Here is a 13431-nt window from a genome sequence, read left to right on the forward strand (position 1 = left end):
CCATTGGCCATCAGCGGCTCGGCGCCCCCTAATGCTCAGCGCCCTAGGTGATCGCCTAGTTCGCCTAGTGCTTCCGCCGGCCCTGCACACGGGGGTGGGAGCTTTACTCAGACCAATGGCAGCGAAGGGAGCTTATTCATTTCTTGCAGTCCCTGTTCTGCCTGCCAGGGGCATTAGTGGGTAGTTTGTAACTTTTCTTCTTTTCACCCTCTCCTCCCCATCATGTTCTTCTCTCAGTCTTGCTGAGCCATAGATCTCTGCCTTTAAGTGTGTTATTCTGGAAATGGGTTTTGCGGCAGGACTGCAGTCAGGTTGCGGCTCCCTGTGCAAGGGGTGAGGTCCTCTGCCGCAGCTGATGTCTGTGCGTGTCACTCCTGTGCATAGAGCCTCCGTGGATTGATTGCTTACCGGTAATTGATTGATTTAAGAATATCTATTTCCCGCCCCTAGAAAAACATGTCCGAGGTGAGGAACAATAAAACACAGTGTTAAAAAAAAAAAAAGTTTAGAACAAAATGAAAAGATATGCGTGATCAACAGAATGACTGTTAGAGAACTTAATCATTGTAGTGACAGGGATCACATTTTAAGAGGGAGACTATCAGTGCAGGGCATTACATTTCCCCCCCCCCCATCCAGAAGAATACTTTATTTACCCGAGTGATCCAGTTCCAGGAGGGAGATTGAGGGCCAGTCCTAGATTGCTGACAGCCCCATTCTGGTGCATTATGGGACCAGCAGTGCTGATTTCAGTGGGTAGGACCCAGGGACTACAACTTTGCTTTAATCCTCCTTTGCGCACCCTGCGGGATGCAGGGTCGCATCAGATATTGCTTTGTCCGGGGGGGGCGGCGACTGGTTCGCCTTCTTCCCGGATTTGTTCCTTTTCGGGCTGAAATAGGACCCACGGACTACAAATCCCACACTGCTTGGAATGTAAGCCAAAACCCAGGACTGGTCCTACATCTCACTCCTGGAACTGAGTAACTGGCAGCTCTGGTGACTATTGGGCTGGAGAAGGACAGAATATCAGCTACTTCCCTTATTCCCACCCCAGCGAGCAAGCGCCAAAAGCCTCACCACAAACAACTTTCCAAACATGTCTATGTTTTGATTTCTCCCTTCTCTCGCTGCTTGCTCCTCTCTGTCTTCTCATTTTTCTCTTTTAAAAACATATGTTCCTTCTTACTGTTCTTTCTTTGGTGTTTTTGTTACCTTTCCTCCATGTGTCTGTCTGTCTCTATTCTCAGCCTGTCTCCACTTTCTTCCCCTCCTCATCTCTCCTGTCTCCTCTATGATCACCTCTGGTCTCACAGTCTCTCAACTTACCTCTCATATCTAGGGCTGCCTACTTTCAAATGAGAAAATTCTGAACGCTCAGCGGTATCCCCCACCCAGCAAAAAAAATAAAATAAAATCAAGCATGATTTATTTCTGAATGAATTTACCACCATAACTCTTCCCCCCCCCCCAAAATGATAATAGTGAGGCTCAGCAGCAGCGTTCCCTCCAAGCTGCATATGGGTACGACTTTTCCCCTTAGCACCCAAACTGGCAGGTGTAGCCAGAGGAGATCTTGAAGCAGGGCAGCCATGGACTCCATCCTGCGGTGGCCCAAGATGAGAGGCCTTGCAGCGGAACCTCATTTCACGGGGGCCCCGAGAACGCCCTGCAGCAAGAAGAGAGCATGCGTGTGTGTGTGTGTGTGTGTGTAGGAGTGAGACTCTGCATGTGGTGTCTGAGTAAGGAAGAGGAGAGAGAAGAAACAAAGAAAAAAAGAGACTCTGAAAAAAGAATTAGAAAAAGAGAGACAAGGGGAACTCTGGGAAAAAAGAGACTGGGACCAATCAATGAGAAAAATAAGATCAGACAACAAAGGTACAAAATCTGTTTTGCATTTTTAGCAATTGGAATGTGCCATCTTTGGGAATATGCATTTCTTATATATTTGTATTTTGCTCTTTCTTCAGTATTCCACTGTTCACAGAATCTGGTTTCTTTCAATTTCTATTTTGTCCATATGTTTCTGTTTCTAATTTGTAGTCCCTTTTTCTGTATTAGGTAAGGGTCTGTCTGTGATCAGCATGTGTAACTGAGGTGCAGTATGTCTGCTGGTGTGTAGCTTCTCTTTAGGGATTTGTAGCGGTGTATTAGTGTTCTAGGGCCTGGTGTAATATTTGTTTTGCTGCCTTTTCATAGATAAGGTTGCTGCCATTTGAGTCCTGAGAGTCAGGGCTGTGATTGTATGGGATGGCAAGGTTCTAGGTGTCTTTTGGTTTGTTTTTTTTTGGGGGGGGGGGGGGATGGTTTGTAGAGGTTTAGGTGACTTCATAAAGTGTTTTGTTTTGCTGTTACTGAGGTGACACCAGAATCTGAATATTTGTTGTTTGTTTTTTTTTTGCATGTTGTGTTGTAACAGGGTGGCCCTGCTTCAGGGTCTCCTCTGATTGGACACCTGCCAGTTTGTGAGCTAAGGGGGAAAAGTCATGCGCTGAAGCATGAAAAGTTGTGCGTGCCTGCAGCTTGAAGGAGAACGCTGCTCACAGGATAATGTAACAAAAAAATGCTTGCTCACAGCAACCTAAGCCTTAGAGGGAAAATTGCTTAGCTGCCACAACATAACACCTCCTGGCTCTTGCACTGTTTTTCCTTCTCTCCGCACATTTCAGCCCAGCACCATCCTGATGGTTTGCTTCTGAAAGGATATCTAAGGTATGTTGGCCACTCCACATGACTGCATGTGCAAAAACCAGCATCAGATTAAATTTATTATGTATCGGATAGTATGAAGCACACTTTATTTTGAGAACTAGTTTATCTTTACACAATACAGCCATGGTTTTTAGTATAGATTACTGTGCAATCGATTCGTAGGACAAACAAACAATTTTTCGATCTGGATAAAAGTTAAATGTTTTTATGCTTTAACACTCTAGTCGCTGGCTTCTGTTGCTATCACTTTTTTGCTGTAACTCGGCTTCGTCATTTTGGTCTCTGAAGCAGTTTCATTCGGCATACTGTACCACTACATTCAACATATAATATCGCATAAAACTTTTTTTTTAGGGTAACTGATAGTTCCAAAGTAATATTCAAATATATTTATACTTAAAAACCTGTTGTGGAGTCTCAGTTTTAGTGGACCCTTGGGCCAACCTGGCAGAGAGTGGGATAAGGTGTTCATGGTCTCTAGCTATGGTTTTGCAAAAAAAAATAAAAATAGGGTCCCTAGCGTCAGGAGACCCTTGGGGGTCATTATCCCAACGCAGGAAGGTCTGTGGGGAGAAGATAGGAAAACTTCAGGGTTGCAGGAAGGAAAGTACCAGGGAACTCAGGAGTTCCCGAGGAAGTACAGTGGGCCCTTGACTTATGAACTCAATTGGTTCCAGAGGGCTGGTTGTAACTCAAGTTGGTTGTAAGTCAAGACTTTGTTTTCCATAAGAAATAATGGAAAAACCCATAATGCGTTCCAGACCTCTGAAAAGCACCCCTTACCTAACCATTTTGTACAATAAAAAATGGTTGTATGAGGTCTGTAATTACCAGAAACACCTATACTTCCCTAGTGAACTCACCAAAAAGTTATAAAATGTGCTTAGCCTACCAGAAAAAAACAATTCAAGTTTATTTTTCATTTATTTATTTATTTATTTATTTATTTATTTATTTAAAAGTTGACATCTTTGGTTTGCAAACAGCAGCAGGGGATGAAATGGAAAGTGGTTATTGTTCAGAAGGAGAGTCCCATTCCATAAGAACATCTGGAATCTGGCTTTCTGGTGTCCTTTCTCGCCTTGGGGGAGTCTGTAGCTCACTAGGACCTGCTTCTGGCTCACTTGGTCTCAACCTTTTCACAACTAAAAAATGGTCTAAGGTTGTCTGTTTCTGTCTTTTCTTCAACACTGTTCTGTAGTATGACATGACATTATCATTAAGCAAGTGAATGCAATGATTGGCTTTTCCTCTGTCTGGGTGGGTCTTCTCTACAAATGTTTGTAGCTCTGACCATTTTTTCAGGATTTCCTTAATTCCAGTAGAGGAAATTTGTTGCAGTGATTGTTGATCCTCCTCTTCAGTAAGCTCCTCAGCTGCCATTCTCTGTTACTCAGCCAGAAGTTGCTGAAGTTCCTCTATAGACAATTCCTCTGAGTGTTCTTCCACCAGTTCCTCAACATCAGCACTGTCTATCTGCAAGCCTATGGACTCGGCTATAGTGACAATGTCCTTGACCACAGGTCAAGGACATTGTCACTATAGCCGAGTCCATAGCCGAGTTATAGAAAAAGAGGAGCCGGACCCCCCAACTGACCACAGGTCAGTTGGGGGGTCCGGCTCCTCTTTTTCTATAATTTTAGGCCACACTTTCTTCCAGGCCGATCTCAATGTCCTTTGAGAGACATTGGCCCAGGATTTCTCTATTAACCCCACACATGAAAGGATGCTTTCCAGAATTCTTTAAGGGTTAAATCGGTATCTGAAACCATCTGGAAGCACTTCTGGAACAGTTCCTTGGTGTATAGCTTCTTAAAGTTAGCTATGACCTGCTGGTCCATAGGCTGCAGTAGAGGAGTTGTATTGGGTGGGAGGAATTCTACTGTGAGCCATGGGAATTCTTCAGCCAACTCGTCTTCGATGTCTCGTGGGAGAGCAGGAGCATTGTCCATGATGAGGAGAGCCTTGAGTGGTAATCCTTTGTCCTCAAGATATTTCTGTACAGTAGGACAGAAAACCTCCCTGATCCACTCAAGAAAAAGGACTCTTGTTACCCAGGCTTTTCTGTTAGATCTCCACATGACCCCTAACCTATTCTTCATGACATTCTGTTTTCTGAACACTCTTGGGGTCTCAGAGTGATAAACCAAGAGAGGCTTTATCTTGAGGTCACCGCATTGGCACATAAGGATACCCCAGGCGACTGCCTTGGAACATTCCCAGATAGTAGGCCGAGGAGTAGATCACTAATGTGATTATGGAAATACTCTGATAATTTAGTACTCAATGACTGAACAAATGAGGTATCTTTGAGAAGCCCTTCATTTAATCTCCAAAACGTTTGCCCACCGTCTTGATTGTGGAAATTTACTTTGATCCAGAGCGGCGAACGGTCCAACTATACAATGGGTTCAATTCCAGCATCAGTTACCCAATTTTGTGTTTGCTTATCAACCAAAAAATAATCCAGTCGAGAATAGGATTGGTGGGCATGGGAGAAGTAAGTATAACTACGAGAGTGCATGTTTCTCTATCGCCACACGTCCTCTAGCTGCCAATTTGAGACTAAAGACACTAAGCGCTTCCGAACTGCCCTGGGGATGGTAGAACTGTGAGTTGAGTTATCCATAGAGGGACTATGGGTCACATTAAAATCCCTGCCCAGAATTATTGCACCTTCAGCATGTCCGAGTAATAGCTCATCAAGTTTAGCAAAGAAGTCATCTTGACCAGCATTGGGGGCATAAATACTGACTACAGTGACTACCTGCTTTCCCAGCCTAAGTTTCAATAAGATATATCACCCTAATGGATCTCGTATAATCTCCAGAATCTCATGTATGAAGTCCTTATGGATCAAGATATCCACTCCGGCATCTTTAGAGTTCTTTGTACTGGCAGCAAGATAAATATGGGGATATTGTTTAAAGGAAAGAATCCTTTTATGGTGCTTTTGTACATGTGTCTCCTATATCAGTGCAATAGAAACATGATGCGTTTGAAGCTCTTGGTGAAGAAGAAACTGTTTACGGTAATGGTTAAGGCCTTTTACATTAAGGGACAGGATAGACAGGATACACTCCCCTGAAGACGGGCTCTGTGTAAAGGCAGTTAGGTTAGACATATTGTGATTTTCATATCGAGGTAACATCTACTATAGCAAAGAATACAATAGAAATAACCTTCTATCTTTGGACAGGATAACCCCCAAATACCCCAGGAACTCAAATCACCCCTCCAACACATGTGAATGATGAAACTCCTCGCTCGGGAGTCACTCTTTTCCGGCATGGAACGTAACGTTTTCCTTATGCGGCCATGTTCCTTGCCGGCGAAAGAGCGCCCCCCCCCCCCCCCCCCCCCCCGATGAAACTGTTTTATCTGGCAGGATTCACTTTGCTATCCAGGGCCCTCTCTCATACAGCCGAGCAGCATAGGCTCTTCTTTGGTATTTTCAAGGATAGTATAGGATAGTGTTTGTGACCTGTTTGGGGGGCACAGTATGGTTCTGTGATTTATGTGCATTTGAGATATGGTGTTCCATTTTTTCAGTTTGTGGTAAATGTGTCATTTATGTATTTAGTGGTCAGCGTGATTAGTGTCATCATAGGAGGCAGGCTTTTCATCTTATTTATAAATTCGTATGGAATACAGTGCTCATGCTCGGTGTTTGAGGTAGCCAGCTGCCATGTTTTCTGTGTCTGGTAGTATTTATTTATTTATTTATAGGTTTTTATATACCGACAACCGTTTGCACATCGTGTCGGTTTACAGATAACTTAAAACTTTTTGGCAGTGTCATTACATAGAACTTTTTGGCAGTGCCATTACATAGAACAGTAAACTATGCATACAAGAGAAAAACATGAACATAAGTATGATAGTTTAATCTGCGCTGAATTTATCTGAGTAAGGCATTATGTGAGGATTATGTTTGAAGATTACTTTTTATAGTTGGTATTTAGACAGCTTTATTTATGTTTGTAGGGTGTGTGTATATGCCATGTGTAATGGTGGGGAGAGTGAATTACTTATGCATAAACACACCTGTCATGATAATGTGAGTAGTACTGCTGTTAGTTGTAATCAATTTTAGTAATATCCTACAGGCACATTCAGTGGTGTGCTCTCTTTGTTATTTTTAGAGGGACATCTGACAAATGCTTGGCAACAATAAGTCAAATATAACAGCATACATTTCCAGCTATGTTTAATACAAATCTGAAATGTGCAACTCAAGTTGATTGAAAACATTTTATTGTTGTGTATTTATGTCCCTTGAAGAAGCCAATTTTTCTGTGAAACTAGGGAATATAGGAATGTTTTTATTATTGTATTGGTGTAAGTGTATGTTTGCACATTTTAAATGATATGATATTATGAATCAATAAAGGGAAGTAAACATAGGTAATTGCTTATTTTCTAGCATGGATTCTTCTAGGCTGACTTAGCCCAAGTATTTAATAGGGTTTTTAACCTGGAAAAAACCTGAGCTACAAGGTGATTTAAAATCTTTGCTACGATTAGCATGGATAAATGCAAATCCCACGTTAATGAAGGTAGTGACCTTTATCCAGTAATTGAGGGAGCCATGCTAAAGGTCTGACTGCTTATCCCACAATTTTTTAATGCGTGAAATGTAACTGCTGGGTCAGAAGTGGAAGGTTTTTTTTTTTTCAGGAATCCTTAGACCTGCCCTGTCAAACTTAGGCCTGGATTTATCAAAATGCGGTAAATATCGCATACTATGGGAAAAGAGGCGTGTTTTATGGTAATAGGGAGTTTATCACAATTTGCGCTAATACCTATGCGAAGAGCTAAGTTACTGCAAATTGCAATAACATTTTCACACTGTGATATAAGTGCCAGAATGTTGTATTTCCTACATACAACCACTGGGGGGACCGAGAGAGAGATGGACTCTCTACCTGGGTAACATCAAGCTAGGTGGAGAGAACACTGCACAAATCTCATCTTTGGGTGAGTTTCCTCACACTGAGGGTCATCAAATGTTCACAAGAGAACACTGTTGTGTTTGTACGTCTCACATTGAATGTCAAAGTGGCCCCTGACCCCCTACACTAATACCTAAACCTCACCTCCAGTTACTAGGTGGGCCTCCCATAGAGATATAAATACCTATCTAGGGTCAGGGCATTACAGCTAGTCTCTCTCTCTCTCTCACACACTCCCCTTTTGCCCATAGGAAAAAGTATCCCAAAACTAGGATATAATATTTAGAGCTGCAAGCTCTTCATGTTTGTTCCAGAGTGTTCTGGAAGAAAAGGTTAACCTTTAGGGATACTGTTGCAAGCAACCCGAGAGAAAACTGGAGAATCTTCAACAAAATAAGCAAAAAAAAAAAACCCCCCAAAAGAACAAGAATCCCAAATATATATTTACAATGAAATAGATAATTTCTCATTAGTTTCAGATATTCCTGGAGAGTGTATACAGTTTGGTCAGTGTTTTCAGTCTTGGGTTTATAAATATAAATGAATAATTGTTTAAAAATCAATACCGTCCACTCCTTTTCTTTATATGGTTTTCACATTATTAGAAGAAAAAACTCCTTTTAGGGCGTGAGTCCCTACAGCCTCCTTCTCGGTTCACAGCTCCCTCCCTCCCTCCTTTTACCTCCTGACATCATCAATGTGCGCTGAACAGAAGGAGCTGCTCTGCCTTTAGGTAAAGAGAGAGGCAAGGAAGGGGGAGGGGGGAGAAAAGAGACTCTCTCCCCCACAGCCTTCCAGCTGAAGTTCCCTCCAGAATTCTACAAATGAGAGGAACATGAGCCCTGAATGTGTACAGAGGTTACAAGAAGAAGAGAACAAGTGGAAAATCAGAAGAAATAATAGAGCAAAGAAAATCGCAGATGCAGACAGAAAAAGAAGCAAAGAAAATATTACCTGAATCTGTAGGGCAAAAAGAAGCACGGCTGCAGAAAGACAGAGAACGAGCAAGGAAAAAAAGATCACAGGAAACTGTACAGCAAAGATACATTCGGCTACAGAAAAACAAAGAGAGGATCGCGCGGAGAAGATCACAGGAAACTACTGAGCATAGAGCAATACGACTAGAGAAGCAGAAAAAGAGAAATGCAAAGAAGAGGTTACAAGAAACTACCGAGGATAGACAAATACGATTACAGAAAGAGAGACAGAGAAATGCAAAAAAAAGGTTGCAAAGCATTACTGAGCACAGAGAAATGCAGCATGCTATGTGCACACTGAAGGTGAGTCCGACACACATTGGCTTCTCTAGGGTGGGGTGCGGTGATGTTGGGGTAGTTGGTGTATGCGTGTGCCTGTCATTTTTGCTTCTCGAAAAGGACCCTGTCACTAGGATAAAAATAATAATCATGCAGTTTAGATCCGAAAACTCTTCAGTCTGTGAGAGTCCTTCAGTCTCTTGCCAGCACTACTGCTGAGTCTATTTACAGCTTCCCTCCTCCTTTTAATTCCTGACTGTGCCAGGGCCAGGAGCGTGAGCTGCACTGCTTCTAAAGAAAAAGCCAGGCAAGAAAGGGAAAAAAAGGAGACTTGTTCTCCTGCAGCTTTCCAGTTGCAGCTTGTTCTCTCACAGTTTTGACAGACTGGGCTGTTTTCATGCCCAACTGAGCTTCTCTTTCCCCTGTTATAATGTGGGAAATATTTTTTTCGTACATCAGCTGGGAAGCCGAGTGCTAGTAACCCTCTTTCGGGCCAATACAGTAAACTTGCGCGGAAAACTTGTTGAGCGCCCGCTTTCCTAACGCGCGCCCAGCCACTTCTCCTGGGCGAGCGATACTATATTTAAATGAGGGGTCGTGCTAAAAAGGAGATGCTGGGGACAATGGCGCGCCCCTTGCGCTTCCTTAGCAGCTGAAGCCCAGGAGAGGTGGCTGTCAGCAAGTTTGGAAAACGGACGCTCGTAAAATTGAGCATCTGTTTTCCTGACCTGCCTGCACACGTTTATTTATTTATTTATTAACCTTTTGGTTCCCCGACTTAATATCGTTAATTTCTGAGTGTAAAATGTGCTGATCGGGTGCACATGTTTTTTTTTTCTCTATCTGGGGTGAATGACTAATAGCCTCATCAACATGCATATTAGTTTCAGGAGGGTTTGGACGCGCTAAACCCCTTGTTGTATAAGGGATAGTGGATGGGAGGCCATCCACAGGTTAAACAGTGTGCTCAGCTGAGCGTGCTTTACTGTATGGGCCTGACAGTTGCTGGTGCTTATTTTTTTCGCAGCAAGCAGCCCAGCCAGCGGTTGCATAGTGATGACTCTTCGTAGATGAGGCAGCGGCAGCCAGTCAGGTGGCAGGCGCAGCTTTCTAGCCGGGGATGCTGTAGAGTCACCCTGAGCAGATGTGGGGCACAAAACAAAAATGCATTTTGGGACCTTCCTGAACATAGGGAGAAAGGTCAGGGTTCATAAAAAGTATTTGTAATTACAGTAAAGAACAAACATCGAATTTCAACTTTGATCTATTAAACAAATTAATCATCTGGCTGTATAAATCTGTTCTCTTTCAAAGCCAGAAAAAAAAAGCCCCCAATTCATTTCTTAAAGAGAGTCCAGAAAGCAGAGAGTAAAAAGCCTATTGCAACTTGCTTCAACTTCTCATGGTAATTTTACTCTGGGTAAATTTTCCCTAAATCCGCATGTCTCCTGGCAACTGTGCTTGGAGAATCCACATAGAAATTTAAAAAAACATTCTTAAAATGAAATTATGGGGAAAAACCTGTGAAAAATCTGTCCCACCCCCCACATTTGCTTAACAAGGCGTTCCGATTAAGGCCCTTAAATGATCAGTTTACTCATTTTTTTTTATTTCATCTTGTATTCTCTTTTAGTCTTCTACCCAGGTCTTTTTTACTGTTATCTCAAATCTGTATTGGGTTCATTTTTTCAAAGGCATCTTATCCAGTGGTTCTCACTTCTGTCCTGGGGGAGCCCTAGCCAGTCAAGGTTTCAGGATATCCACAATAAGAAGGTAGGAACGTAAGATTTGCTGTACTGGTTTAGACCAAAAGTCCATCAAGCCCAATATCTCGTTTCTAATACTGGCCAAGGATCCCAAAGGGTAAATAGATTCCATGCTGCTTATCCCAGGGATATTTGCAACTCCACCTTAATAATGTTTTATGGACTTTTCCTCCAGGAAGTTGTCCAAACCATTTTTAAACTCAACTACACTACCAGCTTTCACCACATCCTCTGGTAACAAATTCCAGAGCTTAATTATACATTGAGTAAAAAAAAAAATATGTTCTCTTGATAGTTTTAAATGTACAACTTAGTAACGTTAGTGTGTGTTCCGTAGTCTTTGTTCTTTTTGAAAGAGTAAACAACCGATTCACGTTTATTCATTCCACGCCACTCATTATTTTATAGACCTCTATCATATCTCCCCTCAGCCGTCTCTTCTCCAAGCCTTTCCTCATAGGGGAATCGTTTCATCTCCTTTAACATTTTGGTCACCCTTCTCTATACCTTTCCTAACTGCTATATCTTTCCTTGAGGTGTGGTGACCAGAACTGCACACAATACTCAAGGTGGGGTCGCACCATGGAGCGATACAGCGGCACTATGATATTCTCTGTTTTATTCTCCATTCCTTTCCTAATAATCCCTAGCATTCTATTTGCTTACTTGGCTGCTGCTGCACACTGAGCAGAAGAGTTCACGTATTATCCTTTTCCTGACTGGTGGCTCCTTGCATTGTGTAGCTACCATTTGGGTCACTCTTCCCTAAGTGCATCACTTTGCACTTGTCCACATTAAATTTAATTTGCTATTCGCATGCCCAACCTCCCAGTTTTGCAAGGACCTCTTGCAATTTTTCATAACAGGTCATTTATAAATATGCTAAAAAGTAGTGGGTCCCAGAACCGATCCCTAAGGCTCTCCACTATTCACCCTTCTCCATTAAGAAAATTTACCCATCAGCCCTACTCTCTGTTTTCTGTCTTTTTAACCAGTTGGCAGTCCACAATAGGATGCTGCCCCCTATTCCATGACTTTTTAATGTCCTAAGAAGAAACTCAGGAGGGATTTTGTCAAATGCTTTCAGGAAATCCAGAAACACTATATTAACTGGCTCACCTTTGTCCACATGTTTATTTACTGTACTGTTTGGCCTGCGACCAGCCTCACTCACGCTTAGAACACGGCTGGCCTCTTTGTGAAAGGAAGCCACCATTCTGCTCTTTCTAGGTGCGTGCGCGCATCTTAGATTTTTGAGGCTCCACAGCGAGAACTCGTCTGTGGCTCCTGGTTATGACATCATCAACAGCTGAGTATTTAAACCCCAGCCTTCCAGCGAGCCGATGCCTTCACAGTGTGTCCTCCTGCCTTGCTGCAGTCTGAGTTGTGCGTCTCTATCTGACTTGCCTGATTCCTGCCCAGCCTTGTCCAGTCTCGTCTTTCCTGCCTTTCTCTGTTTCTGCTGTACCTTGTTCCTGTCTGCCTTTTCTCTCTCCTCTTATCTTGCCCTGTCCAGTCCTCCTGTTTCCCTTAGACTGATCTCGCATGCTCTGACCCTCACTTTGGAACCTGATGCTGCCCAGACCTGACACCTCTCGCTATCTGCCTGGCCGGACCACCCCTTGGAACCTGACACCGTCTGATCTCTGCCTTCCTCCGACCTCAGCCCGGACCTGACCCTGCTTGCTATCAGCCTGCCTCGACCACTGCTTGGCACCTGACGCCACTGTCCACCACCTGCCCTGACCTTGGCCTGTTTCTCGCCTACATCTGTCCGGTATCCACGGGACCCTTGCCTAAGTCCTGCTGGCCTCTGACTCCAAGAGCTCACCCTGCGGAGGAGGAGGAGGCTGATTATAGGTGAAGCTGAACTGGTCCCAGTCTCTGCGAGTCCGCCTACTGACGGTAGGGACCCAGCTGGGTCACTGGTTGGGCAGTGTCAATCCCACCTCAGTGCAAGGGCTCGCACTCCGTTACATTTACAGTTTAAAAAAAAGAAAAAGGAGCAGATTGGTGAGTCAAGGCTTCCCTTGGCTAAATCCATGTTGGCTTTGTCCCATTAAACTTTGTCTGTTTGCTGTTCATGCTGGCCAGGTGGATGGTAATACTCCTCCACTGATACTTTATTCCCCTTTTCGCCTGGAATTTCTATCCATAAAGGCTCAACTTTGCATTTTGTTTCCTGCAGAGCTTTTATCTTGTTTGACTCAGTGCCCTCTTTAATATATAGTGCCACCTTTCCACCAGTTTGATCCATCCTATCATTTTGATATAATTCGTACCCTGGTATCACAGTGCCTCATTGGTTATCCTCCTCTTACCAGTTCTCTGAGATGCCAATTACATCTACCTCTGCATTCAATGCTTTATACTCTAATGCTCCCATCTTTTATTTTTTACTTCTGGCATTTGTATATAGACATTTCAAAATATGTTTTTTGTTTGTATCAACAAACTACTGAGTTCACAGGGATAATTTGGATTCTTTCTCCTCTGTCTGCTCTTTTCTTAAAGGCGCCTGGTTCACTTTAGCATTTATTGCAGCCTCTCCTCTGGGATGCCCTAACTTCCCTGTTCTATTAGAATCCTTCAGTGTTGCATCCTTCCGAACCATGCGCTTCTGAGCGACTGTCTGCCCCCATCTCCTCTGGCTGCAGTGGAACAGTGGGTGATGTATGAGGTCGCAGCGCTTGTGCGTCAGCTTCTCGCCCGTGACTCTTTTCCCTGGGCTAGCCCTATGGT

At 43.3% G+C, this 13431-nt stretch overlaps 1 protein-coding gene across 1 annotated transcript in view; it reads left to right on the forward strand.

The window, feature by feature from the left end:
* The first annotated feature begins 8324 nt into the window (after positions 1 to 8324).
* LOC115085966 (zinc finger protein 157-like) overlaps positions 8325 to 13431 on the forward strand; it is a 31851-nt gene continuing 26744 nt past the window's right edge. The window contains exon 1 of the mRNA XM_029592543.1: positions 8325 to 8947. Coding sequence (XP_029448403.1) covers positions 8588 to 8947 — 360 coding nt within the window. The 5' untranslated portion in view covers positions 8325 to 8587. The remainder of the gene's footprint in view (positions 8948 to 13431) is intronic.

This window comes from Rhinatrema bivittatum, chromosome 2 (assembly GCF_901001135.1).
Source record: "Rhinatrema bivittatum chromosome 2, aRhiBiv1.1, whole genome shotgun sequence".
Taxonomy (NCBI): domain Eukaryota; kingdom Metazoa; phylum Chordata; class Amphibia; order Gymnophiona; family Rhinatrematidae; genus Rhinatrema; species Rhinatrema bivittatum.